The sequence below is a fragment of the Suricata suricatta genome, chromosome 5, assembly GCF_006229205.1.
Source record: "Suricata suricatta isolate VVHF042 chromosome 5, meerkat_22Aug2017_6uvM2_HiC, whole genome shotgun sequence".
Lineage (NCBI taxonomy): Eukaryota > Metazoa > Chordata > Mammalia > Carnivora > Herpestidae > Suricata > Suricata suricatta.
In genome coordinates this window covers 117,600,141-117,625,868 of record NC_043704.1, presented here as the reverse complement: position 1 = coordinate 117,625,868, position 25,728 = coordinate 117,600,141, and the positions used below count along the sequence as shown (strand labels likewise).

At 37.0% G+C, this 25,728-nt stretch overlaps 1 protein-coding gene across 1 annotated transcript in view; it reads right to left on the bottom strand.

Moving 5' to 3' along the window:
- SLC9A9 (solute carrier family 9 member A9) overlaps positions 1 to 25,728 on the bottom strand; it is a 534,926-nt gene that overhangs the window by 387,041 nt on the left and 122,157 nt on the right. The window contains exon 5 of the mRNA XM_029940098.1: positions 8,689 to 8,804. Within this exon, the coding sequence (XP_029795958.1) occupies positions 8,689 to 8,804 (116 nt within the window). The remainder of the gene's footprint in view (positions 1 to 8,688; positions 8,805 to 25,728) is intronic.

The window sequence follows — 25,728 nt, the reverse complement described above, 5'->3', positions numbered from 1 at the left end:
GTGTACCTAATTTAGGGTCATCAAATGTGTCAACATACTTTGAAACAGGGGTAACATAATATAAATGTCAAGTTTCTTGGATTTCTAACAATCTATATAAAACAAAAGGGTAATGGACATTAGAAAAACAACTCAGATTGTCAGACTTTAGGAATTTTTGATTTATGTTTCTACTAAGGAAAAAAAACCACAGTTGAGACATTTGGACAGGAACTTATTTAATATGTTTCTCTCAAGCCAGGGGCTGCAGTATTTATAGTTCTCAATGGCACATACATGATATGAAAATCATACAGAGTTTTATCCTGGTTTCTTTGCTTTGTTTCTGAAGCATAGGTGAAACTAGTTTATGGGTTCTTATGTGTTAAAGCAGAAAAATAAGACTGGAAAAAGAGACTTTAGAAAAAAAACATTCAGACATAGTAGTTCAAAATCACAGAAATAAAGTAGCTGTATTTCAACCAAAATGCCATAATCTGTGTGGTGCATTGTATCTGCACTTAATTTTTCTACTTGATTTAAAATATTGCTGTGGTATTTTTATTAAGGGTCATATTTTTGTGTGGAATAATAAAAAGCTGAACTCATTAAAATAGAACTAGAGTGTTGGTGGCCAGGGCCTGGGAGTAGGGAGAATGGGGAGATGTTGGTCAGAGAGTATCACCTTCCAACTATATGATGCATAAGTTTTATAGCTCTAAGATACAGAATATTAATATAGTTAACAAAACTATAATGTATACTAGAAAGTTGTTAGAAGAGTAGATCCTGAATGTTACCACCACACACACTCACACACACAAAGGTAATTATGTGAGGGGATAGAAATGTTAACTAGCTTTATTGTAGTAATTGTTTTGCAATATATATGATTATCAAATGATCACACTGTCCACTTTAAATGCACATATGTTATATAGCAATAATATCTCAATAAAGCTGGTAAAAGGATCATGTTTTTTGATTTACACCAGTTCCATATCTATATTGCTCTGAAGTAGTTCTGCCTGACAATATAATGTAAAGCATATATGTAATTTAAGGTTTTCAAGTAACCACATTAAAAAAGTAAAAAGAAATGGATAAAATTAATTTTGATAGTACATTTTTATTTACCTAAATCTTCAATGAATCATGTAATTTCAAAATGTAATCAATATAAAAGTTATCCGTGGGATGGTGTGCTTTTTTTTTTTCAATTTAAATCTTTGAATCTAGGGTGTATTTTACACTTATAGCCCATCAATTTGGTCTAGCCACATTTCAGGTAGCAATATGTGGCTTGTAGCCCTTAAATTGGACAGAGCAATTCTTGAGCAAGCCCTATGTGAAGTTACCTAAATCAGGACAACCTGAAATAAATTTCTTGGAAAAAACATGACAAGTCTATGAGTAAGAATTATTTTCTAGTTTTAAATACTGGACTAGGACTTCTGGAGTTTAAAATAGCACAGTTGTATTTGAGTCTCAATGCAGCTGCATCATATAAAATGAAGACATTTTATTCCAAATAGGAGACAGAGAAATTGATGAGGTGAGAAGATGCACAGCGCAAATGTACTTACATAAGTGGCTTCCTGCAGACCTTGAAAGAAATGTCAGTCCTGTAAATACCAGGATGAGCTTCTGGCATCTTCTGTGTGATTAATACTTAATGTAATGTGCTTAGTTTTTCCTTTTCCTAAAGGAAGCTCCTTTTTTGGACATCTTCCAAACTAAATAACAATAACAATAACAACAACCCTACACTACTATAATTGCTTCTGCAAGTCTACAATCTATGGTCTGATGCTTTCTGGAAAATTTTAAGCCACTGACCAACTGGTGAATAGGGAGAAAGAAATACTGGCTATAATACTGGACAAGAATAAAGACACATATTTTTGTTTTAGTTTAGTATATCCTTTCTGGAGGACAGAAACCAATATTCAAACTCAGTTGGAAGTTTAGCTATGTGCTTGGAGTTCCGCCCTTAGATTAAGTCACTGTCCCTTCTGGGGTCATGAGACTTCTTATCTCTGAAACTGATCTGGAATACCCAGATCCACTGCTTCACATTCCATATTTGAGAAGAGATCCCCTTTCAAGCTCTACATGGTGCTCTAGCAGTTTCTTCACAAATATGTTAATTCATTAATTTAATAAGTATATATAAAAAACTACATACTAAAATGGAAAATGGGAAAATTGAAGAAAATAGAAAAGAAATTCTTCCTCATAGAGGACAAAAAAGAAAAATAAATTAATAGTGATTAGTGCTATACAAGAAATGTAAGGCAAGGAAGGATGTTGAGGAACATCATGACTTGTGGGTAACTATGCAGCAGGGGAGATGGGGCTCAATTTTTGATAGAATGATTAGGGAAGGTCTCATTGAAGTGATATTTGAGCAAAAACCAGAAGGGCAAGGAGGGAGAAACTACAAATGCAAATGTGCTGAGGCAGTAACAATACTGATGTGTTCAGAAACAGCACATGGGTACACTGGGACTCCTGTGTCTTTATGTACCTTAAAAAATCTCTCTTTACCTCACTCACCCCATATAAAGGGATATTTTAGACTTATTAACAAAAATCCACTATCCTGAGTAGTCAAATTTACTAAATTGGGACCCAAGACAATGATGAAAGAGACAGGAGGATAGTATGAGGTCAGAGGGTTCCATTACAGGTTTTGGACATTTGTAAATTGAGGGATATTAACTAAAGCATCTATTTCCAGTTGTTGCCACGTTATTTATCTTTTCTCTCCCCTCCTCCATCCCCTGACTTTTCATTATCTAAACACACCTGAAGAGGAGCTGGCTCGTTGATCAAGCCCTCTAAGTACATCTCTCCTCCCTTACCCTGCCAGTTACCATACATGATCTCTTTGGGGGCTCTGCCTTTAATCCTCCACTTAATCCTTAAGTGCTGTTGATGCCGTTTATATCATCAGCAGGATCTCTGACAGTGAGGAAAAGAGGAAATTAAATCCAACAATAGTCAAATCGTCTTAACTGGAGGTAAAGTGAAAATTGGCCAAGGAGAATCAGAAACATGCAGAAAGAATGAGATTTAAGTCTAAATATGTGTCTATAAAAGAAAAATATGAATAGTTAATATCACGTGGCTAAGTTATAGTTAAGGCTAAGTGAGAAAGAATTAATTTAAAGAAGGCCAAGAAGAGCCAAACCTGGAGAGCATAGGTTCTCTTTCATAAATTAGGGAGTCACAATAATTTAAGCAGTAAATGAATAATTGTGGGGTAAGATTAACTAGGTGTTTTAAGTCGTTGAAGATCTTAAATTACACCAATTTAAGCAAAGTAGGTTTAGCATGTTTTAATATAAAATTAGTTCCCAGTAAAAAAAGAAAGCTTAAGTATTCCTGTTCACATGTGGATCTCTACTATGTAAGATCTCTAACATTTGCTGAATCAGGGTTAGAGCCCAAGAATGTCTAGGTGGGGGGACTTTGAGTTGACTTTTAACTTTCTTTACAACAAAAGCTTGTTTAAAAATGAAAACCAATCTTACAGAAATAAGAAACAGGGAATGTTAAAGCTGGAAAGGACTATCGTTGAAACTTTTCATTTTACAGATGAAAAGTCAGTTTCTTCATCTGTAAAATGAAAGGGTTGGGAGAAATGAGATTGAATATCTTCCACTTCCAAAACACATAAAATCCAGAAAGGCTAAATGGTGCCCAAAGCTGCACAACTGCTCTGTGCCAGACTTGGAAAGTAGATTTGGTTCCCAGGATTCTCTTTATGGTTGTGAGTCAATTCTGTATTTTAAGAAGTTTAGTCAGCCCAATTGTTTGACACAATGCAGATAAATATCCATCTTATCAAGTTGGTTTATTTTTCTATTTCAGTCGGTTTTCCTGTGTCCTGGAATATCACCAGCCACAGAAGGAGCAAAGCCTTAACACAGCACAATTGTGCTTGGAGCTGGCCGAACCACTCAACAGAACTTGGCCTCTACTGCTGGGACCAGGGAACAATGGATACAATCCTTTAAAGCAGGCAGATTTGTGCAAAAGTGACATGAAATGGGACCTGACCATTAAAAGCAAAATGTCCATATACGGGCAGAAGAGAGCACCCTTAAGTAACTAGAAACCATTGATGGGTTGAAAATATTTCATCCTGAGTTCACGCTTCCCATGGCTACCAGGGAACTCTTACATTTCCTTGGGGCTATGAAAGCATAGCATGAAATCTTCCAGCAATGACTGGTGGCTAGGTCATCTTCACAACTATGAAGAGAGCAGTCTGTCCCTGTACACTTGTTATAGGTCAACTTATAGAATGTAATGGGTTAAACTACTTATGAAATGTAATGGGTTAACTTACTTATGGAATGTAATAATTTGTTGCAAACTGTTCCCCCACCCCTTTTCTATGGTTGCTAAGATCCAGCCAAGACCATGCCTACAGAAAAACTTGCTTAGTCACTGTCTATGATTGGCTATCTTAAAAGAACAAAGAACTAAATTGATAGGTTCCCGCCAAAACTAGTGTCTGTGTGTCACAATGTAACTGGCTACCATGGAATGCTGTGTATGTCTATATAATCTCACTGTAACCTTTGTTTGGAGCCATTTACTGCACCTTCTCCTTACCATCAGGAGATCAGGTTTGGCCCAGCCATAAATAAAGTTTTGCCTCACTTCTATTCGGCGTTTGGTGGTCTTTTCAATATCACCCTGCAACACACTAGTCTTGTGCTCTGATCCTATGATCTACACTGTGAGTTCCTAATCTGAAACTTACTTTTATTTCATCTTCTTCCAGGAAGTAAGTCAATATTATGCATTAAAAAATTATTTTTCCTACCTCATATTATAAACAAAATAAAACAGGTAAAAAATTTGGAAAAATATTTATAACTTGTATTATAGACAAAGGTTAATATCCCTAACATACAAAGGGCTTCTAAAAATTGAAAAATAAAGACTAACAACCCTATTGGGGGAAAAAAAATCTTATAAACAGTTCATTTTTCAGAAAAAGAGTACAAATGTCCCTTAAACATATGAAAAAATATTTAACCTTACTCATAATAAGAAAAGTACAACATCAAAACAGAGAGAGACACAAATCTTCACCTACTATAAGTAAACAACCAAAACTGTGATCAAATTCTGCATTGATAAAGCTGTGAAGAATATGTCCGGTCACATGTCATTGGTGTGAATGCAAAATGGTACAAACTTTATGGAGATGAATTTGGCATCTAAGAAAATTACAAACACATTTACTTTTAACATATTTCTAAAATCTATACCAAAGAAACACTAGCAAAAAGTGAAAGAGTATTTATTTTAATGTTATTAAGTACAACACCATTCACAATGGAAAAGGACAAGAAAAAACTAAATGTCCATAAATAGACAATGGGTTGATAATCTTTGGAGCACTCTGCAGTTATAAAAGAGAATGAGAGATCTTTATATATTGCTATGGCGTACTCTCTAAAATATTGTTAAAGAAGAATGAGGTGAAGAACTATGTGTATAGTAAAATATAGTAGAGTATGTGTATGTTTCTGTGTTTAAAAAAATTAATATTTATTTATTTTTGAGGCAGAGGTAGACAGAGCATAAGCAGAGGCAGAGAGAGAGGGAGACACAGAATCCAAAGCAGGCTCCAGGCTCTGGGCTGTCAGCACAGAGCCCAACATGGGGCTTGAGCCCACGGACTGCAAGATCATGACCTGAGCTGAAGTCAGATGCTTAACCAACTGAGCCACCCAGGTGCCCCTATTTGTATATTTACTTAGATTGTAAACAGAAAGATAAATGAAAAACCAACCAAAATGGTTGGAGAATTAGGGCAGAGGGGACAGGGATAGAAACTAGATGTCTCTTATTTAGTTCCATGGTTTTCATTTTGGAATTCCATAGCTATTTAATTTTATAACAAAGTTTTAAACCAGTTTTTACCTAAAATGAAACAAATGAACAGTACAGTATATTCACAATATACAATCTACAGAGGAATTATTTTAAGAGCTCTTAAAACAGTAAGTTTTAACTGTTTATCACTAGTGAGATACTCAGGTTAAAAAGAACCACAATGAAATCTTAAGCAGTTTTCAATAATCACATTTTTAATAATGTATATTATAATTTTGAAAATATTTTAAGGAAATAAGAAATTATATTCATGTTACAATAAGAAAAAAACAGAAGAAAAATTAAAATAAAAACTTAAGGAAGTTAATTAAAATTTCTGTAATCCTAAATTTGAGTTGAAAATATTAATATAAATTTATATTTGTTTTAAAACAAATAAAAATATCTAGAAACAATGACCAAACCAATAGCAACAAAAACCCTAGTGACAAAATATTTATTTTGGTCTCTAAATACATTTCCATCTTATAAAGAGTCAAGGCTTCTTGGAGAAATGACTGGTGCCAAGTCAGGGTATAAGAAACACACAAAATAAGGTTGGAACATCTAGTCCTATTCAAAGACAGGAAACCTATGGAAGACCATTGGGGTCATGACAAAAGAATATAGGAGAAACTTGAAGAAGAAGCTCCCAGTTGTTAAGTAGAAGTATTCTGAACATGAAAGAGAATAATGACAGCAATAGATCAAAACACATCAACCATATTAAAATCCATGTGTTGATATAATACTTTCGAAAAGTCTCTTTGATCATATGTGGAAGATGCTAAGGAAACAACTCATTATTTTGAAGTTAATAAATAAAAAAAAGAATAATTTATCTTGCTTCTTTGTTCAAATAATTTCATGTGGTACTACACAGTTGATCTGGAAAGCTGTGTATTTTTAGGAGAGTACCAGCTAATAGATACAGAAGGTAGAAGACAATTAGCATACCAGTAGTTTGTAACCCCTAGTTAATACTGGACTAACTAAGCAGCAACCATCAACGGATATTAAAGGCATTAGCCAAAATGGGGAATACTAAAAGGTAATGCTTCCCAAACTTTAATGTGCATATGAATCACTTTAGGTATACTGTTGAATTCTAGAATCCAATTTAATAGATCTGGGGTTGAGCCTGAGGTTCTGATTTGTAACAAGCAAACACATGGTGCCAATACCACTGGTCAGAGGGCTATTCTAAAAAAGACAAAATAGCCCCTGACGTTCAGGAGCTGGCCTACTATTCTTATCTGGGCCTTGGTGTTCTCCTGCTACACGTAAACAATTTCACAGAACAACATGAGACAAGGTCACTCTGTGACCACAATGAATCAAAAACAAAAGTACTGCAGAATAGGGGCACCTGGGTGGCTCAGTTGGTTGTGTGTCCAACACTTGATTTTGGGTCAGGCATGGAGCCTGTTTACAATTCTCTCTCTCTCTCTCTCTCTCTCTCTCTCTCTCTCTCTCTCTCTCTGTCTCTGTCTCTCTCTGTCTCTCTCTTTCTCTCTCCCTCTCTCTCTCTCTCTCCCTCCCTCTCTCTCTCTCTCTTTCACGCTCTCGCTCTCTCTGCCCCTCTCCCCCACTTGTACATGTACTCTCTCTCTCTCTAAAACAAAAGCCCCCAAACCAAAAATAAATCAAATAAAACAATCAACAACAACAAAACAATACTTTATAATCATGTCTCACCAGAAGTAAAGAACACTGTCCAAACTACAAAATTGACCAAACATCCTCCTCTCTTGGCTATTCTATGTGACCACGACTTCTTTACCAATTTTAACTTTAGGCTCAATCCAGTCTTCCCTCATTCTAGATAAAACTTACTCAAATGTCCATTCACTCTTGCTTCCTGACAGCATCTTATACAGAGCAAGCTCCAATTCCTTAAACCTTCCCTAAAATCACCAAACATATGCCTGAGCCTGTAACAAGTCCTTTCTAACACCCTCTGAGAGGTCTCATGTTTTTTCCGGTGTGAATTTTCTCTCATTATAACATGTTATAAAGACATCTTGTTTAGCTACAGGTGTGTTCTGGTGGGTTTCGTTGGAGGAGCTGTACAGCAGTGTGATGAGTCAGGTTGACGGCTGGGTCACTAACCACTATGTCGTGTTTTGCTATGGAAACTCGCAGCACCACCTATAAAGTCATCATGCCAAAAAAGATGAACGTGAATCTCATTAAGCCTCTAGATTTAACCATCCATTTTATAAGAAATATGTGCTATAGAGGAACATTTTAAGGAGCCATAGTCAATTCAATCAGTAGACAAATTGCCATTTTTTCTCTCAACAAATAACTGACAAAAATAAAAGATAGAAGAACATATAAATTAAAAGAGACTCAATAGTCATATTAATCACTTGTAATGTGTAGCCCTTATTTGGCCCTAATTTGTATAAACTGTACACAAACTAATAAGGATAATTACAAAAAAGCAATTGGGGATATTTGAAGAGAGACTAGCTCTTTGATAAAATTAAAGAATAATGATAAATATTTTTAGGTTTAATAATGGCTCGTTTTTCAGAATGTTTACAAATACAATGAGGTAATGTCTGAGGTTTGCTTTAACATAATCCAGTCATGATGAGAGGCAGTGTAGGGGGAGGGGATTATTTCTTCTTTCCCCCTTTTTTTTTTTTAAATCACTTACAGATGTGTCAACTGCAAGTGAAAAGGAATAAGGAATTATTATGATGTAGACTCAGGTGATGGTGTTTAGAGAAACATTTAATATAAACACTTGATTCTTAAAAAGAAGAAACCACAGCACACTATTTGAGCAATTACCTGGATCTGTTGCAGACATCAGTGAACCAAAAAACAAACAGTCGGTGAAATGGAAGTCTCCATTTTTCAACTGGCCAGCATGTACCATAGCTTTCACAAAGCCATACATAATTAACCTGTTGAAGAGAAAAGAGCTTCAAACATCAAGCTGAATCCTGTGCAAACACATGCTATACCATAGCTAACATTCTAATGTGCTTCCTGAGTAAGCATCATGCACAAATTACCACCATTCTGCCACTTCATGGCCATGCTCGCAATCAGTGCATTATTGAAATTTCTTGATTGGAACACACTTTTACCAGATATCCCAGCTCATTCACCTGGTGAAAGGTAACCATATTTTCTAGTATATTTCAATGAAAATAAATAAGTCTCAATGATATAAAAAATAATCTGTCAAGTATGTCATAACAAATTATGTCCACAAATACAGCAGCTGGGTTAACAGCTGTACATGGATTGCTTTTCCGTTTTCTTGTTTTATGTGGTAGGGGTCTCTGAAAAGTGTTCAAATTTCAAGTCTGTCACTGCAAGGAGAAGGATATTGGTCACACACAGCACACTCAGTCAGCCAGTTACTCTTACAGTAGATGGGTCTCTACTACTGCTAGTGTCAGGACACTTCCAGACTGGAGAGAGTCTGTTAAGTTAGAGCTCTTGTAACTTTAATACACCATTGGAAATGAATCCTGAAATGTTTGTGTTTTGATCTTCCAAGGATAGCCATTCTTTTCATGGCTTATAAAATGTTTATAAGCTTACCAAACCTAGACTCTGGAACACAGATTGTCTATATTGGTCATCATTTGCCACCCCATAACTTTTAAATTGTATTTAATTATTTAACTGAATGATTTTTGCCAACATCCTACTAGAGGAAATACAGAGATTGGTGAACTGGGCCATAGTAAAATCACTATAAGTGACTCCAAGAGTCCTTAGAAACTGTATACCCTCAGACCAAACAGATGGATGCTTAAATATTCACATGCAGTGAAAGTTAATTTCTTGAAAAGTGTTCTAAGGTTGTGAGCATGACTAAAAAGACTAAAAATCAGATATCAGAAATTACATCAATGAGAATGTAGATGTTCCAAAATATTTTAAGGGAAAAAACCCTCTCCATCAGAAAATACTGCAGACACATCTGCATTCAAATCTAGGTTTTACCACACATTAGTTATATGGTTTTAGGACATAAATAAAGCTTTCTGACCCTTAATATCCTGATTAATGAATCTGTGATAACAATAATAGTTGGCCCATGGAATTGTTTTAAGAATTACCTGAGATAATATAGATTTGGTTTCTGGGATATAGCAAATTCTCAGTGCGGTTATTGTTACTGCCAATAATATTTGTCAAAATAGGTAATATTTATTTACTTTTTCTATTTCTTCACATGCTCTAATTAATTTAATCCGTACTTAGTCCTATAAGCAAGGTACATACTATTTGCATTTTACAGATAAGAAAACTGAACACAGTGTCATCAGGTAACTTGTGCTCAAGGTTAACAGCTGTTAACTTGAAAAACCTAGACATGAACTGTGGGGAATTAGCTCCTGAGTCTAGGCCTGTAACTATCACATAATATTACTTAAATGAAGTTATATATTTTACTTTACATTTTATCCCATATAATATATTCACAAATACCCTATTAGGTGGTTGTTCTAGGCTGTATGAAGGCACAACAATGGGGTATCCCTAAGAACTTGAAAATAATACTACCCTCTGAGCTGAACTAGTAAAACAACTCATAATGGGTCAGAACAGAGAGGGCCAATATTACTGTGAAGAGAGTGGACTGTAGCAGGGGAGGCTGAATTTTAACTAGGCTGATGGTATTAACATATTTGAGAAAGGCTGTGTCATGGGACACAGCAATGTTTGCTGGGAAGAGGCAAATCCAAGAGGCCTCAATCATGGAAGCTTACTCACACTTAGGCTGGGAAGGGTATACTGCCAGTTACTGGGGCATGTAATCGCTTAACATATAGGGTAGCTTCATTCAGTTTGTTTGTTCATTTAATAGACATTTATTATTTAACCCCTACCATATGTTAGGTTCCGTGCTAGGTGCTTAAGGTACATCAGCAAATGAAACAAAGATCCCTGCCCTTATGAAGCATACATTTTAGCAGGAAAGATAACAATAAAAAATAATAAATTTGAATTATATCTGTCAATTATATCACTCTCTGAATTGGAATCTGCAAGTGTGATCAATCTGGGACATTCTGGATCGTTATGACATTCATGGGAACGCTCTCCAGTCATCATTCCTTCAACCTCTTCCGGTGTTCACCCCACTTCATTCATCTGAGCTACATTTCAAATAGTGAGCATCAATAGTCTCTGGAATCAATATAAATTTCATGACCTGTGACTATATTTCTAAATCCCATACCAATTAGTTAATTTTACAGGTTGGGAATCGAGGTTTAGAATTAAAATGATTTGTCCCATTATGCATAGAAGCCAATTAGATTAGGTAAAATAAAAAATATATGCTACCCAGACTTGGCAATACTATATAGAAACTAGAAGTCTCATCTACTATTGATTGAAATGAATAGAAGTCTTAATTAAAGTATTATTTTTATAGTCTACCGCTTATTTAATGGTTGCCTAAAAATTTATGCCCAATTTAATCAAATATATACGAAAAGGTGTGTATGCAGATTATTTCAGATTTCTGTTATTTGTAAGAGTAAAAACTTCAAAGCAATATAAATGTCCAGTGACTAAATTACAAAACACATATATTTGGGCTAATATGCAATCGATAATACTATGTACAAGATTAAATATTAGACACCGAGGGGCACCTTAGTGGCTCCATTGGGTGAGCATTTGACTTGGCTCAGGTCATGATCTTGCAATTTGTGAGTTGAGTCCTGCATTAGGCTCTGTGCTGACAGCTCAGAGCCTGAAGCCTGATTTAGATTCTGTGTCTCCCTCTCTCTCTGCCCCTCCCCCATTTGTGCTGTGTCTTTCTCTCAAAAATAAATAAACATTAAAAAAATTAAAACTATTTGACACAAAAAAAGCAAATTATAAGTAGTAATAAATAATTTCTAATTTTACAAAAATTGAACATACTTAGGCATACATATAAACAGAAAAAGACCAGAATTATACAGGCTAGACTATTAATAAAAGGTATATAATGGAATTAAATGTGACTACTTTTCATTTTGCTTTTCTGCATTCTTCCAATTCTTTTAAAAAATAGTAATAGTATAAACAGCAACATATATTATCGAGTGCTATTATGTAAAACAATAGACATTCATTTTGTCATTTAATCCTCCAAACTCTATGAATTAGCTGCTGTGGTTATTCCTTTTTACAATGAGAAAAGTAGGACTCAGAGAGGTTAAATAACTCGCCTAAGTTCACAGAAGTTAGCTCTCGAGAGACCTGGATTTGAACCCAGGCAGTTGGATGCCAAAGCTCACATCCTTTGCTACCAACTTTATAAAGCTTTTGAATTGCTTTGAAATCAGGAGAAACACACATAACTCTTCACACACACACACACACACACACACCCCTATACACATGATTTGTTTATTTACTCCAAATCAATTCTGGGACATAAAGTACTATAATTCTAATAGCTTACTTGAGATAATACCAAAAATGGAGAGAAAAAAACCCCAGCTCAGTACATGCTCAATACTAATAACAATGGTCATCATCACCAGTGTTAATAACAATCCAATAACTAGTGTGCATATACTATCACCACACCCTCCTTTATAAATGGTAGCTATTGTCATTGTTGCTACATTATTATTAATAAAAACTAGTTATAACTGTGTTAACTGGGAAGCTAAAAAAATGAAACAATTAGCAACCTCCATATTCTCACAGAGACATATATTCTATCAGCAATTCATAGGAAGTATTTCAGATGGCTCAGAGTACAGGGGAGAAGTGATTTGGTGAGGAGAGGGAATCTGGTAAAGTCTAGTACATGCAGTGCTGTGAAGATGGTGGAACTGAGTAAGATGTTCCCCAGGGGCCAATCTGTGGTTAGTTACAGCCTGGGTTACAGGGATGGGCAGAAGCAAAAGTGCCTCAAAAAACCTAGAAATGCTGATAATTTGATTTTAACAAATAATCCACTTAGTGCTATTTTTTGAAATGCAAAGTACTTGTGCTATGGAGGGTCCAATGGTAGAAATCCATAATCTGCTCTCAAAGAGTAGAGTATTATAGGATGGCAGCCATGTCACTGATGCTAACAGAAAGCATTGGGCAAAAGAGAATTTGGGGAAATGCCCAGCATAATACCCCCCATACCCATATTGAGTATTTATAACATTTGTACTGGTTTAGAATTTCATGAGCTTATTTTATACTATTAAATCTCCAAACCTATAGACATGTTGTGAAAATGTTTCAAAACAAAAAGTTCCAGAAGGCTCAACTGCTTTGATAATTTTTAAGTATGCCATCTTAATATCTCTCAGTATTTTTAAGAAAGAATATATCTTCCTTTTTAAGAAATAGTCTTGATCAAGCAATGAATAGATCTACTGGAGAATGCAGCTTTTTGAACTGCTAGAGATAAGCTGGGGGAGTTGTCAGTTTGGAGAGGCAGCTGTGCGGACCGGTCCCATTAGCTGCTGGAAGAGCCACATCCCTGCCTGTGAAAGTATGTGAAACAGGCCACTGCATGAAGCTCCCCCTGCAGTGCCAGAAAAGCCAGAACGAGAGGCTAAGGAAGCAATATGAAGGTTACAACTACATCTATACATTTCTCCATCTATATATTTCCGATGTCCACACAATTCTCTTTAGATAAATATCTTTATATCTTTCCCTAGTTATCTGTTCATAGTTTATGAATAGTTTGTATGTCACATTTTCTTTTTTTTTTTTTCCCCTGGAGCATGAATTCAAGAACAATACCCCACTGGAGAACTCATAATTTCTCTTTTTAAAAAAAATTTTAGGCTTTATTGAAATATAGTTAATATATAAGAATGTATAAGTTTAAGGTATACAATGTCATGATACAATATATGTATATATTGCAAAGTGATTACCCAGTAAAGTTAGATAACATATCCATCACCTTACAAGTATAATATTTGTATGTGGTGATAAATTTTAAGATCTACTCTCTTACTAACTTTCGAATACTCAATATGGCATTATCAACTATAGTCACCATGCTGTGCATTACATTCCCTGAACTTACTCATTTTATAACTGGAAGTTTGTACCTTTTGAACATCCTTACTCACTTCTTCCACCCCTAATCCCTGTTTCTGGCAACCACCAATCTTCTCTCTGTTTCTATAAAAGGATAAATAATTTCATAATGCTAGGCTAGATGGGGTTGGGAGGATATTCTAGTCAAATTCATTTATTCATTCACCCATGCATTCATTAATTTGCTCACTGACTCATTCATAAAGCAAAAAAAAATTACCAAAAGATACAATTCCTCCTCTGAGAGAGCTTGCATTTTATTAGAAGAGCCAGACATTTAATAGCTAATTTATAATTATTTTATTAGTATTGTGCCTAGGTCTTATTGGGAGAAGTATAGTTTGCACATTTGCACATATTTCTAGCTGGGGAACATTACAAGGAGACTTTATTTTATGGAAGACATAACAGGTTCAACTTTAGAAATGTTGAGATTACGCAGCCAGTGAGATTGATATACAGGTTTGGAACTCAACAAAGGATTGGCTCAGGACACAGATTTGAGAGCAGACACTGTGGTATATGTTTATTGCAGCCTTGGGTATGCATGAAAGTCTGAAGAGAACATAAAGTGGATGAGGCCCATGATGGATGTGTGAGTCCAGTATTAAAGATGAGGTAGAGAAAATGAAGTAGCCAGCAGAGGACAAGGATCAGTCAGAGATGTGAATGGAAATCTAGTAGAGTGTCATGTGTCAAGAGGAGAAAGTATTTTAAGAAGGGCATTAATAGGATTGAATGTTGCCAACAGGACCATTTATTTAGTGTCATTAGGAGTGTAGAAGCTCATGTGAGATTAGAATGGGTTGAAAAGTCTATGGAAAATGAGGAAATTAAGGCAGGCAACATACTCCACTCTTCAGATAAGTTTGACTACAAGTGAAGCCAGGTCTGTCTCCAGACAGAGGAGGGGTCTAGGGTGAGACTTAATCATAAAGAGGTGAGGAAGAAGTTGTGAAGAAGTTCACATCTCATGTGGTTCACCAACAGGGGACACAAAACAGTAATTCTGGTTTGTCAAGATTATTGGCATGAGGTGAAGAGTCTGACTTTGGGTGGAATTATATAGGCTTTAGAGGGTCTGTAGGACAATAGGCTCCTATAGGTATCAAAGGGATGGTTCTCCTCTTTTGTCACTGTTTTGTCACTTTACCAAGTCCTATGAGAAATGCAAAGATAAGCCAGACACCATTTCTACCCTCAGGAAGAAGACACAGGCCACCTAAACAAGCAGAACACATGACTGAAAGTGCTAAGTGTCCTGGAAGACCTATAGATCAAGTGCACTGAGTTCAGAGAGGAGATGAAGCTGTCTTTACTCAGGATAGGCTTAATCCTTTCTTCTCTCCAACAGTTGGAGGGAGACAGGTTTTAGAGGAAGAGGAAGCTTTCATTCAATTTTTCTGTCCCTAAGTGGAAAGAGGAAGCTGGTTAGGCAATGGGATGGTAGTCTAGGGAAGGAGAGCAATGAGGGGAGGGTTCATTGTCAGGAGCATAAGTGTGTATGTTGAGGTTGGGAAATTTTATACTTAGGACATCTGACAACTCAAAAATTTTGTTTGCAACAGCCATCACCAGAGCAACCACACTCCTACAGTTTCTTCCTTCCCCTTCCCCTTCCCCTTCCCCTTCCCCTTCCCCTTCCCCTCCTCCTCCTCCTCCTCCTCCTCCTTCTCCTCCTTCTTCTTCTTCTTCTTCTTCTTTCTTCTTCTTCTTCTTTTTTTTTTTTTTCCTATCTGGCCTCTATTCTCTTCTGGGCTGCCAACCACCCCATGGAAACTTGACTTTCCTTAAGTCACCTATCTGCCATTGAGTAGTAGGCTCTCTGGCCCTGAGATTTTAAAAAGATTTTGGTAGGAATAAAAAATGGAGGAAGGAAGGAGGGAACAGCCATCTTAACATTTGTTGAGTACCTACTCTGTGCCAGGCCCTATGTTAGTGCATTTTGTATATTTTTCAATACACACACACACACATACACACACACACACACACACACACACACACACACACACACACACCAGCTAGGCAGCTATCATGATTCTTATTTTATAAATAAGAAAACTCAACAAGCAATAGAACTGAAATTTAAATATGTCTTCCTTTCTACTTTTTACTATTGGACACCAAGTAGAAAATTAAGATATCTCTGCCTTGGCTTCATAAATTTAACAAGTCAATTACTATATATCCTTAGTTTCTGATAGAATGCTTTTGACATGATATGATATTGGGAGTAGCTCTTTGAGAGTTAGGAGTGGCCTAGGAGACCTTCCTTTAGGCATTTCCTTCCTAAAAGGATATGGAAAGCATGTGCTTTCCATGATTTTTCCTTTAAGCCAGCTCTATACCTGGCTTCCTGTGAGCCTGAAGTGGCCACCCCATTTTTTTCAAGAATGGAAAGGCTGCAGGGAAAGAGGTTGTGATGAAATACACTGCTCTTTACCCAGGGCTGGAGTCTAAGGATCTGGGACTTTGGGTCCCTTGGAGCAAAATCAAGTGAGTTCATTTACCAGACTTTGCCAAAACTGGTAGTTTTCACAGATTCTCTGCTGCCTGGAATTTAGCAAAGGGAATAAAACCTGTGATTTGAATACAACTTGCTAATTCATTATTCCCAGAAAATTTCCGATCCCTTTTTAATATTCCCTATAGCATGTTTATGTTCTTCAATTCTACCATTTGGAACCCTAAAGCCGATGGCTGGTTGCAATAAAATGTAAATAACAAGAAAATGCAACTCTCTGGATTTTTCCCCGATCAGATCAATTTTCCAGCAAGTTGGAAGCTCATGAATAATGCAGACATTTAAAACATATTTAGCTCAAATTAAGATGTTACACTATTTACTGTTTGACTGATGGCTGTATGATACATTATCATTATTGATTACAAGATAGAATGAACAACTTATCTTCTGAGTGATGAAAGTCAGATATGAAGTCCTTGCCCTGATTCTTCTTTTTCAATCATTTTGATATATTTTCAATAACTTTTTGATCTAGAATGAAAGTTCAAAATGGCCTGTTTTGCTTATGATGTATATAATACAAGGTATTACTTGAAAATCCTTTGTCATGGTAAAGTGAACTTCTTTTGTAACATTTCAAATAACTTTTCATACTGTTCTTATGGGCTTATCTTCTATTAACAGGGTTTACCCACTATTCAAATATAGAAGAAAGCACCAAAATTCTCTAAAGAGAACAACAAAATAAAATATTTACTACCATAAAGTAGTTATTCACTCATAGATCTGAGCTTTGACACCATTACTCCTATAACACGACCCTAGCAACACAAGTATCTGCTAAAGAAGGTCATTTGGTTTATTAAATCTTATTACTCCCAAGTGTCTCTGGCATAATATTAACTGACCAGACTCCAGGGCTAGATGTACATGGGGTAATCCTTACCAATCTATGGAAACATTTCTGACAATCACTCAATTATCTGGTCTACACAACACCAGACAGTTAATATAACTTACTCTTCACCTATGCCTTTCCTATCTACTAACCCCCATCCACTTGACTTATGGACTGGTTTTACACTACTAGATATTAAACTGAAATGTAGACAATTCTTCATGTCCCCATGTGATCTGAGTTGAATGGACTTTGAATTTAGCTGTAAGACAGAAGCTGGTAGAGTGAACCATCTGTAGATGAGGGCCAGGTAAATTGGCCAATAGTTAATGATTTCATTTCTTAATAACTCTGTTCCTCTGGGGAACAAAGCACCTATTATTAAGAAGTATGATTTCATCTTTAAGGATATAATGCAGAAGGAATAAGTGCCTTATTGTTTATAAAAATGAGGTTCAGAAGAAGATGATGGAATCAAGTCTATTTAGTCAGCCATAAAATATGTTTTTAATTGAGTGCCTACAATATGTAGGAGGAGGGTTCTGTGCATAAAATGTGTGTGTGTGTGTGTGTGTGTGTGTGTGTGTGTGTGTGTGTGTGAAAGGTAATGGGCAGCCTACTCAGGTATGTAGAGATAAAACAGATTGTTAAAAGCTAGCAAGGTAAATGCCTCTGCCATTTTCTCGCTCTTTGACCTTAGGCAAGTTACCTATTTCATCATTTCCTCAGTTTCCTTGCCCATAAATTGAACATAACAATAGTCACCCTTTTGTGTTATTACTAAAGAATCACTGATAAGTGATCCAAGGGGTTCCTTAGTTCTACCAGCTATCACTTTTGTTGAGAAACACAAAAAGGCCATTTAGCATTAACCTCTGTTTCAGAGAACCAGTAAATTGAGAAAGGCTCAAATTCAGAGCTTTCAAGAGAAGCCTTTAATAAGTTGTTTTCAACACAGTAATATATGTTTTCATATATTTCTCTATAGTAAGTTGATACAACATCACTGGAAAGAGATTATCCTTTAAATGATTCTTCATACTTGATCTATTGTGCCACACATCAAAGAGACCACCTTCATGGCAACTATGGTTAATGATGGTGTACTGTATATTTGAACATTTCTAGGAGAGTAGATCTTAAAAATTCTCATCACAAAAAAAAATTGGTAACCATATATGATGATGTATGTTAAGTAGACTTATTATGGTGACCATTTTACAATATATGTAAATATTGAATCATTATTTTACAATTAAACTAATATGTTAATTATACCGCAATAAAAAAGACAGAAAGTGGCAGGAAAAAAAGCAAAAAAACAAAGAAACAAAACAAAACAAAAATACCCACCCCTCAAAATAAACAAACAAATAAACAAAAAAACAAAGACACCAATTTTTCTAATACCACCACATCCAATTTCAGGTCTTCCTAAAGAAAGCAGTCAAGAAACCAAGCAGAAAATGGTGAAGGCAAGTTTGCCAGGAAGTGACAAATAGCTTTGTTGGTATAGTCACCCACATACTAAAAATATTCAAACAAATATTACAAAATTCCCAAGACTCAGTGAAGTGGCAAGAGAAAATAATAAAAGACAGATCTATGGCAAAATAAGTAGTAGAGATAAGAGACCTGGATCAGTGAAAGTGTATTTGTGCAGACCTTGAGACACTAATTCCACTGTATTCAACATTGGACAGATATACGCTAAAACAGTTTCTCATTCAAAACAACCATTTGGAAAATGCCTCCTAGGATACTAAGGGGTTAGAAACATGTTAGAGGTGTAAGAGCTGTAGAGCTGGGTTTGGTATCTGACAGAAGGCCAACAAGCAACATGGTACCCAGAGTTCAGAACTGGAAGGTGATCAGGGAACCTGAATGGCTCAGTTGGTTAAGTGCCCGACTCCTGATTTTGGCTCAGGTCATGATGTCATGGCTTGTGGGTTCAAGTCCTGCATCAGGCTCTGTGCTGACAGTGCAGAGAGTTGCTTGGGATTCTGTCTCCCCCTCTCTTCCAGTCCTTCCTCTACTCACTCTCTATCTCTCAAAATAAATAAATAAACACTAAAAAAACAAGAACTGGAAGGTGGTCATAAGGAAGAGAGAAAGAAGATTTAATCTGTTCCCCCAGAAACCCAGGGTAAAAAAAAGGAGGGGGTGGGGAGTGGACATTACAAGGAGTTAGATCAGCCAATTGAAAACCAGTCCAAAGAATGAGTTGGAAATGCACTATTGAAGGTGGTTAGTTTCCTTCCCTGGAGGAACTTAAGCATCCCTTAAGTCTTCTATTTAAAAAAAATACTGGTTTACTCTATTTTAAAAAAATACAGGTATACTTGAGGGGGTGAACGTGGGAGAATGTAACTAAATGACTTTTAAGGTGATTTCAAACCCTAAAACTTTATTTTATAAAAACCTGAAGGATAAAATAAAAGCAAAGACCAAGAGAAAAGATGAGAAATGTTGTAACTGACCATATTTTCTACAACTTAATCAGTTATCAAAGTAAAAATAAAGACAATTTGACAAGACCTAAAACTGGTGCCAGGAACTGATTATACTAACCAGCACTCCTTTCCTAACTTGACAGTAGCTTCTTCACAAATTCTTGGTTTGGGATTAGAGTGAGAATAACCCTATCCATGTTGAATACCTCAACCTTCTCAGGAGATAGTAGGAACATTTACAAAACTCATTTAACTCCTCAAGACTGGGAAACAACTCATTTTGCTTCCCCAGATAAGGGGAATCACTAAACATCACTAAACATGATATCTAACAGCCTCTTTTATATAATACCAAAACTCTAATTCTGGCTTCCAGGAGGACCCACAGGCACCTCAAACTCACTAGCTCTGAGCCTGAAAAGAGGATCTTATCCAGAATCCAGATGTTACTCCAGTGTCTCTTTTCTTAGCTAACGCACCAATTCCCACTCAAAAAACTGGAGGTCATCATGGACAGATCTCTGCCTTCTCACTGCCCTCCTCCCCATATGTAGTCCATCACTAAACTGCTATTTTATCTCTTGAAATGGTTTCAAATATATCCACTATCTAGTCCAAGCTAACACTACATCTCTTCTAGATATTTCTATGTCTGCTAAAATTGTGTCACTGAATCCCTTCACTTCCTGCCAAAGTGTAGCCAGAACCATTTAAAAATACAAATCTGACCCTGTATCTCCATGCTCCAAACTTTTTCATGACTTTCCAAATGCTCTTAGATCAATGTGAAAACCCTTGTGGGTGATTATTCTTTTCCAGATCCATTCTCCATCCTTTCCATCCTGCTCTGTGTCTCAAGAGGCTAATTTGTATGGACTGCTTCAATGGGCTCCCTTATTCCCTGGCTTTGGTTAAATTTGACAATGCAGGTGAAAAGACACTGACAAGAGATCAAGAGTAAGTAATAAAATTAAGTCTGGAGTATTTATTTTTTTTATTATTTCAGCTCCCTCCCTTCAGGGTCTATATGGGCTCTTGATGTCCTCAAAGGTCACAGCTCTATTCGGTTGGTCCTGTACACAGAGCTCTCTTTTCAGGTTTTCGAACCACTTCATCCCTTTCCCCTTCAGATAATTGTGCCCCACTGTGACTAACCATGGGGAAGTGGATGACCCCTTATGGTTTTTCTTTGCTCTGTCCACATCTTTTAACTAGCCCTCAAACATCATTCTTTCAAGGGAACTATTCAAGGAATTCTAAACCATTCCTGAAAAAGTCATATCTGTTCAGTAGAATCTTTTATAATGGCTATACTTCCTCATAGCACTCACCATAGAATTAATGAATTAGTTGTATAATTAATTATCTAATATCTGTCTTTCCTACATAAATGAGGGCAGGGGCCATTTCTGTCTTAACCTATCCCAAATCTCTAGAGCACTTACACATATATGCTCAATAGCCATTTATCAAATAAAAGGGATGGTGAGAGTGAAGATGAGAAAAGATAGGAGGACCAGGGCAAGAGTGAAAGGGTCCTGGTCAGAGTAACCAGAATCATCACAAACCAAAGACTCCTACACTGCAAGGCCAAGAAATAAGGGAAGTATAGACTGTCCCTTCACTGTCATAGAAAAGCTGGGGAAGTCCTGACATCAAAAAATTGTTTGGCAGGATACATCTTACAAGGGTATCATCTATTAAAGAGGGTATCTTCAATCAAATGCATTTTAAAAGTGTGAGAAGTTTATACTCAAAAGACTAAGTCATTTTCTTTTTTTCACCTCAAAATGAAAGTATTTTTGAGTATGCTGATTATACTATTAATTTATTTTATCCAAACTCCTTGGTTTTCATAGGTAAACTCTCAGAAGTTTTGCAGAATATGACTTACTAAGCCAAACTAAGGATTTTTCTTTTTTGACTTATTTTTATAATGTGGTCTAGTGTTTTAAAGTGCATGATCATTGCTAAAATATTTATGCTTGGAAACTTACTATGGGTGAGATGGTGTGTTTTTTAAGTGTTTTTGTCAGTTGCTTATAATTTAAAGGCACATTTTTCCCCTTAGGATTAAAGTATCTTCAGTGACAACTGGACTCCCCATTGTTAAAAAAAAGAGAGTATAATTTCTTTCCTAAATGGACAGAGAGTGAGGAATAATAAAGAGACTATTACTTAAATGAAGCTAAGAAATGATTTAATGATTCTGGTGTCACTCCTTTTTTTTACTATTCTGTATGGTGTATCTAGTACCTTACAGACTGTGAGTCATTTCTTCAACTGTACAGATGGATTTATATCCAGGAAATTCTAAGATGACTCCCTCAGTTGGAGACAGGCTGCAGCAAATAACTGAGTAGGTGGAAGAAAGATTGGCCTTGAAGAAAGTAGTCTCTGATGATTTGGAATTTCCTTCCTACCAAATCTTCATTATGGAACCTCAGAAGAAATTGTCTTCTGAGGACTTCTCTGTGGTCAAATTTTCTTTTGTTTTTAATTTTATGTAAATCCAACTTAGTTAACATATAGTGTAATAATAATGGTTTCAGGAGTAGAATTTAACAATTCATCACTTACATATAACACTCAGTACTCATCCCAACAACTGTCCTCCTTTTTAAAGTTTTTTTAAATGTTTATTTACTTTTGAGAGAGAGAGGGAGAGTGTGCGAATGGGGGAGAGACAAAGGAGACATAGAATTCAAAGCAGGCTCCAGGTTCTGAGATGTCAGTACAGAGGTCGATACAGGGCTCAAACCCATAGACTGTGAGATTATGGCCTGAGCTGATGTCAGACACCCAACCAACTGAACCACCCAGGAACTCTGCAATAGGTGTCCTCCTTAGTGCCCATCAACCATTTAGCCCATCCTCGTGCCGACCTTCTCTCCAGCAACCCTCAGTTTGCTCTCTTAGGTTTATTCCTAGATATTTTATGGCTTTTGGTAAGTAATTTTCTATCTTACTGTACCTCAGTCACCACAGTCCATAGCAACTTGGCTAGGTTTCACATTAGTGTTCCTTTAGCTATTTTTAAAAGAGGAATGCTAATTTTTCTTCAAGACTCAAATGCCAATACTTTTTTAAAAAAAGACACATACTTAATTTCTAATTAAGTATTATCTGTTAATTATCTGGTCACATCAAAGAGGAGATTAAATTGTCTCATTCCAGACTCCTGACAGGTAGAAAAGAATGGCCACCATTGGCTTGGCAGCTTGTGCAGGGCAGGACTTAGGTAAGTCTTTCATGTTATGAACTTGTAAGAATCAAGAGGAAGAAAAACATTCAGAAAACATATCCTAAAAGAGTACAAGGTCAAAGTCAGAAAATAGGTTCATAATGGGGTTGCCAGTTCAGATGGTGATGGACAGGGCTGAGGCAAAACAAAACAAAAAGATTAAACAAACAAAAAATAAGCAAGATGATGATCAAGAGGGAGATGGTGAGTAAGGGAATGTGCAGCAGACAGAAAAAAAGAAAGGAGAGATAATTCTAGAGTGAGAATCTAGAAAGTTCCTATTGCCCTTTACATGGTCTTTTGCTGTTGGCTTGGATGACTGGGAGGTCTATGGAGGGCAACAGCAAAGTTTCATTGATCACAACTGGAGAGACCAAGAATGTGCAAAGGGGAACAAGCAAGAGAGAAGAGAGTCAAGACTGCAAATGAATCATAGCCTTCAGCTGCTTTATAACCTGTAGCTCCTAGAGACAAATCCTTCTTTGGTGCTACCCAGGGTAGGCATACCATGGTGAAGCTCCCCTTCAGAGCATCAGGAATGTCCTTACACAAAGCATGACCTTATACAGGTATCAGTGCTTCTCAAATTCTGAGATGCACTTAGGGATCTTGCTAAAATAGAGAATCAGTAGGTATGAGGAGGCACCTATATTCTGAGTTCTAATTCATCCTCTTGTGATATAAATACTGCTGGTCAATGGACCACACTTTAAGTAGCAAAGTCCTAACTACATAGAAGGTAATCATTTTCCAATAAATGGCACTATCAAAGCATGGCTTCTCTCTTGCATTCCTTATGTACCAGAGAGGTTGTAATCTGCTACCAACAGCAATTGAGTGCTTTTAAAAGTGTTAGGATTGCTGGCTAACACTAAAAGATTAGACATATGAATTTAGACTTTTGTAAAAAAAATTTACCATGTAAAACAAGACCTAGAAATGTTAGACCATTGTTTCCTCATGGAAATGATCCATTGGAGCTGACTGGTGGCTGCCTGTTTCAGATGAGGTGTTAACTTTCTACCTTGCAATAGTCTAAACTACTCTTACATCTAGGTGGTTTCAGTCTTTTCCATCCTCTATTCTGTCCCTCTTTGTATTTGTGTTTGGGAATTCTAATATACTAGTTTGAACCAAGATGCACCCCACTTATTATCAGAGCATTTTGAAGAGCTATGTCACTGGTATTGTGGATGGAAAAAGTCCACAAATAACATATTTACTGTTGCAAGTTGGCCATATATATTTGCAGACAAGGAAAGAAAAAATGAACAGTTGAATAGACACTGGTGGGGTTAGTAGGTCTCTACATTGTAATGTGGATGCAGCATTGTGAAGTGCTTAATTTTGAAAACATTAAGAGCAAAAAAGAAACATTTAGGGAAAACAACATAAGGCTGAAATAACTCCTTTTTCTTCATGCAGTCTTTGGATATGCAAGTTCACCTACTGGTTTGATTTGCACTGCTTACTCACATTTTTCTGTTCTTCTTACATACTTCTCTCCACCACTCATAAGATTTGAGAAGAAACTCAGGGGGAGATGTTTTCCTTGCATATTTTAATGTTTTTGTTGAAACACCAACAGAGTCCTCACAGAGTGAACATTCTGCCCTTGCTATAGAACCAAGGTTTGAGTGGAAAGTACAAGTAGTTATGTGCCAGCACACCTGGATCAGGCTCAGTCATGGCCCTGCTCTGCCAGCCCTTCTTATCTGAGCTGACTCCATCTCGAGTGAAGTGCCTGGGTTCTAACACCTTCCCCTCCTGTTCAGCTGTTTCCCTTGACCTCTTCATAGCACCCCTACAGATGCCTGGGCCCGGTTCTGCAGCAGCTCACCTGGAATAGCCTGCCCAGATGGTGTCTCACAGATAGAAAATTTCCTTTTCCTCAATCCTTTTGTTAAAAATTATTACCAAATGTCCATTGACTGATGAATTTAAAGAAGAGGTGGTGTCAAGGGATACAGAAGTGCTGATGCATAGGAGCACATGTACCCCAATGTTCATAGCAGCACTGTCAACAATAGCCAAATCATGGAAAGAGCCTAAATGTCCATCACCTGATGAGTGGATCAAGGGGATGTGGTATAGGAAGGGAGGAGCCAAGATGGCAGAGAGGAAGGGAGCTCTGTAAACTTCGTCTGCCCCATTGATCAAACTGAGAAAGCCATTACTCTCATCTGCAAGAGCGGAAGGAGAAAATACGGACTCCAGAAGGAAGAGAACCTGAAGGATACCTGAGTGAGTGAGTGCGAACTGGGGAGATTGGAAAACGAGCCAGCCTGAGACGGGCAGGGGAGGTGGGAGCCCCAGCCCAATGCAGGGCAAGTGCGTGGAGCCTGAAGGACAAAGGGAAGAGATAGAGACTGAACATGCTCATAGTACTGTCTCTGGGGAAGAGGTAAAGAACGCTTAACCACGCTTGGAGAGAGAAGCTCACTCCATAGATAATTGCTGGGTAGCCTAAATCCCGAACCCAGGTGGCACAAGGGAAGGAACAGCTTCACCCCTGTGCCATCATGGCAAGGAGTCAGCAGCCGCGGCAGCGGCGGCGTCAGGGGTGCTCACTTCGACCTCAGTTTTGGGCGTAGGAGCATGCACCTCATTTCCACGGCGCATCTCACCCCCAGCATTGGCTGTGGGAAACCTGAATCACGGGTGCCAACAGGGAAAAAATAGCCTCCACCTCTGCGCAATCCTGGCAGGGAGTTGGTGGCAGTGGAGGCCTGGGCGC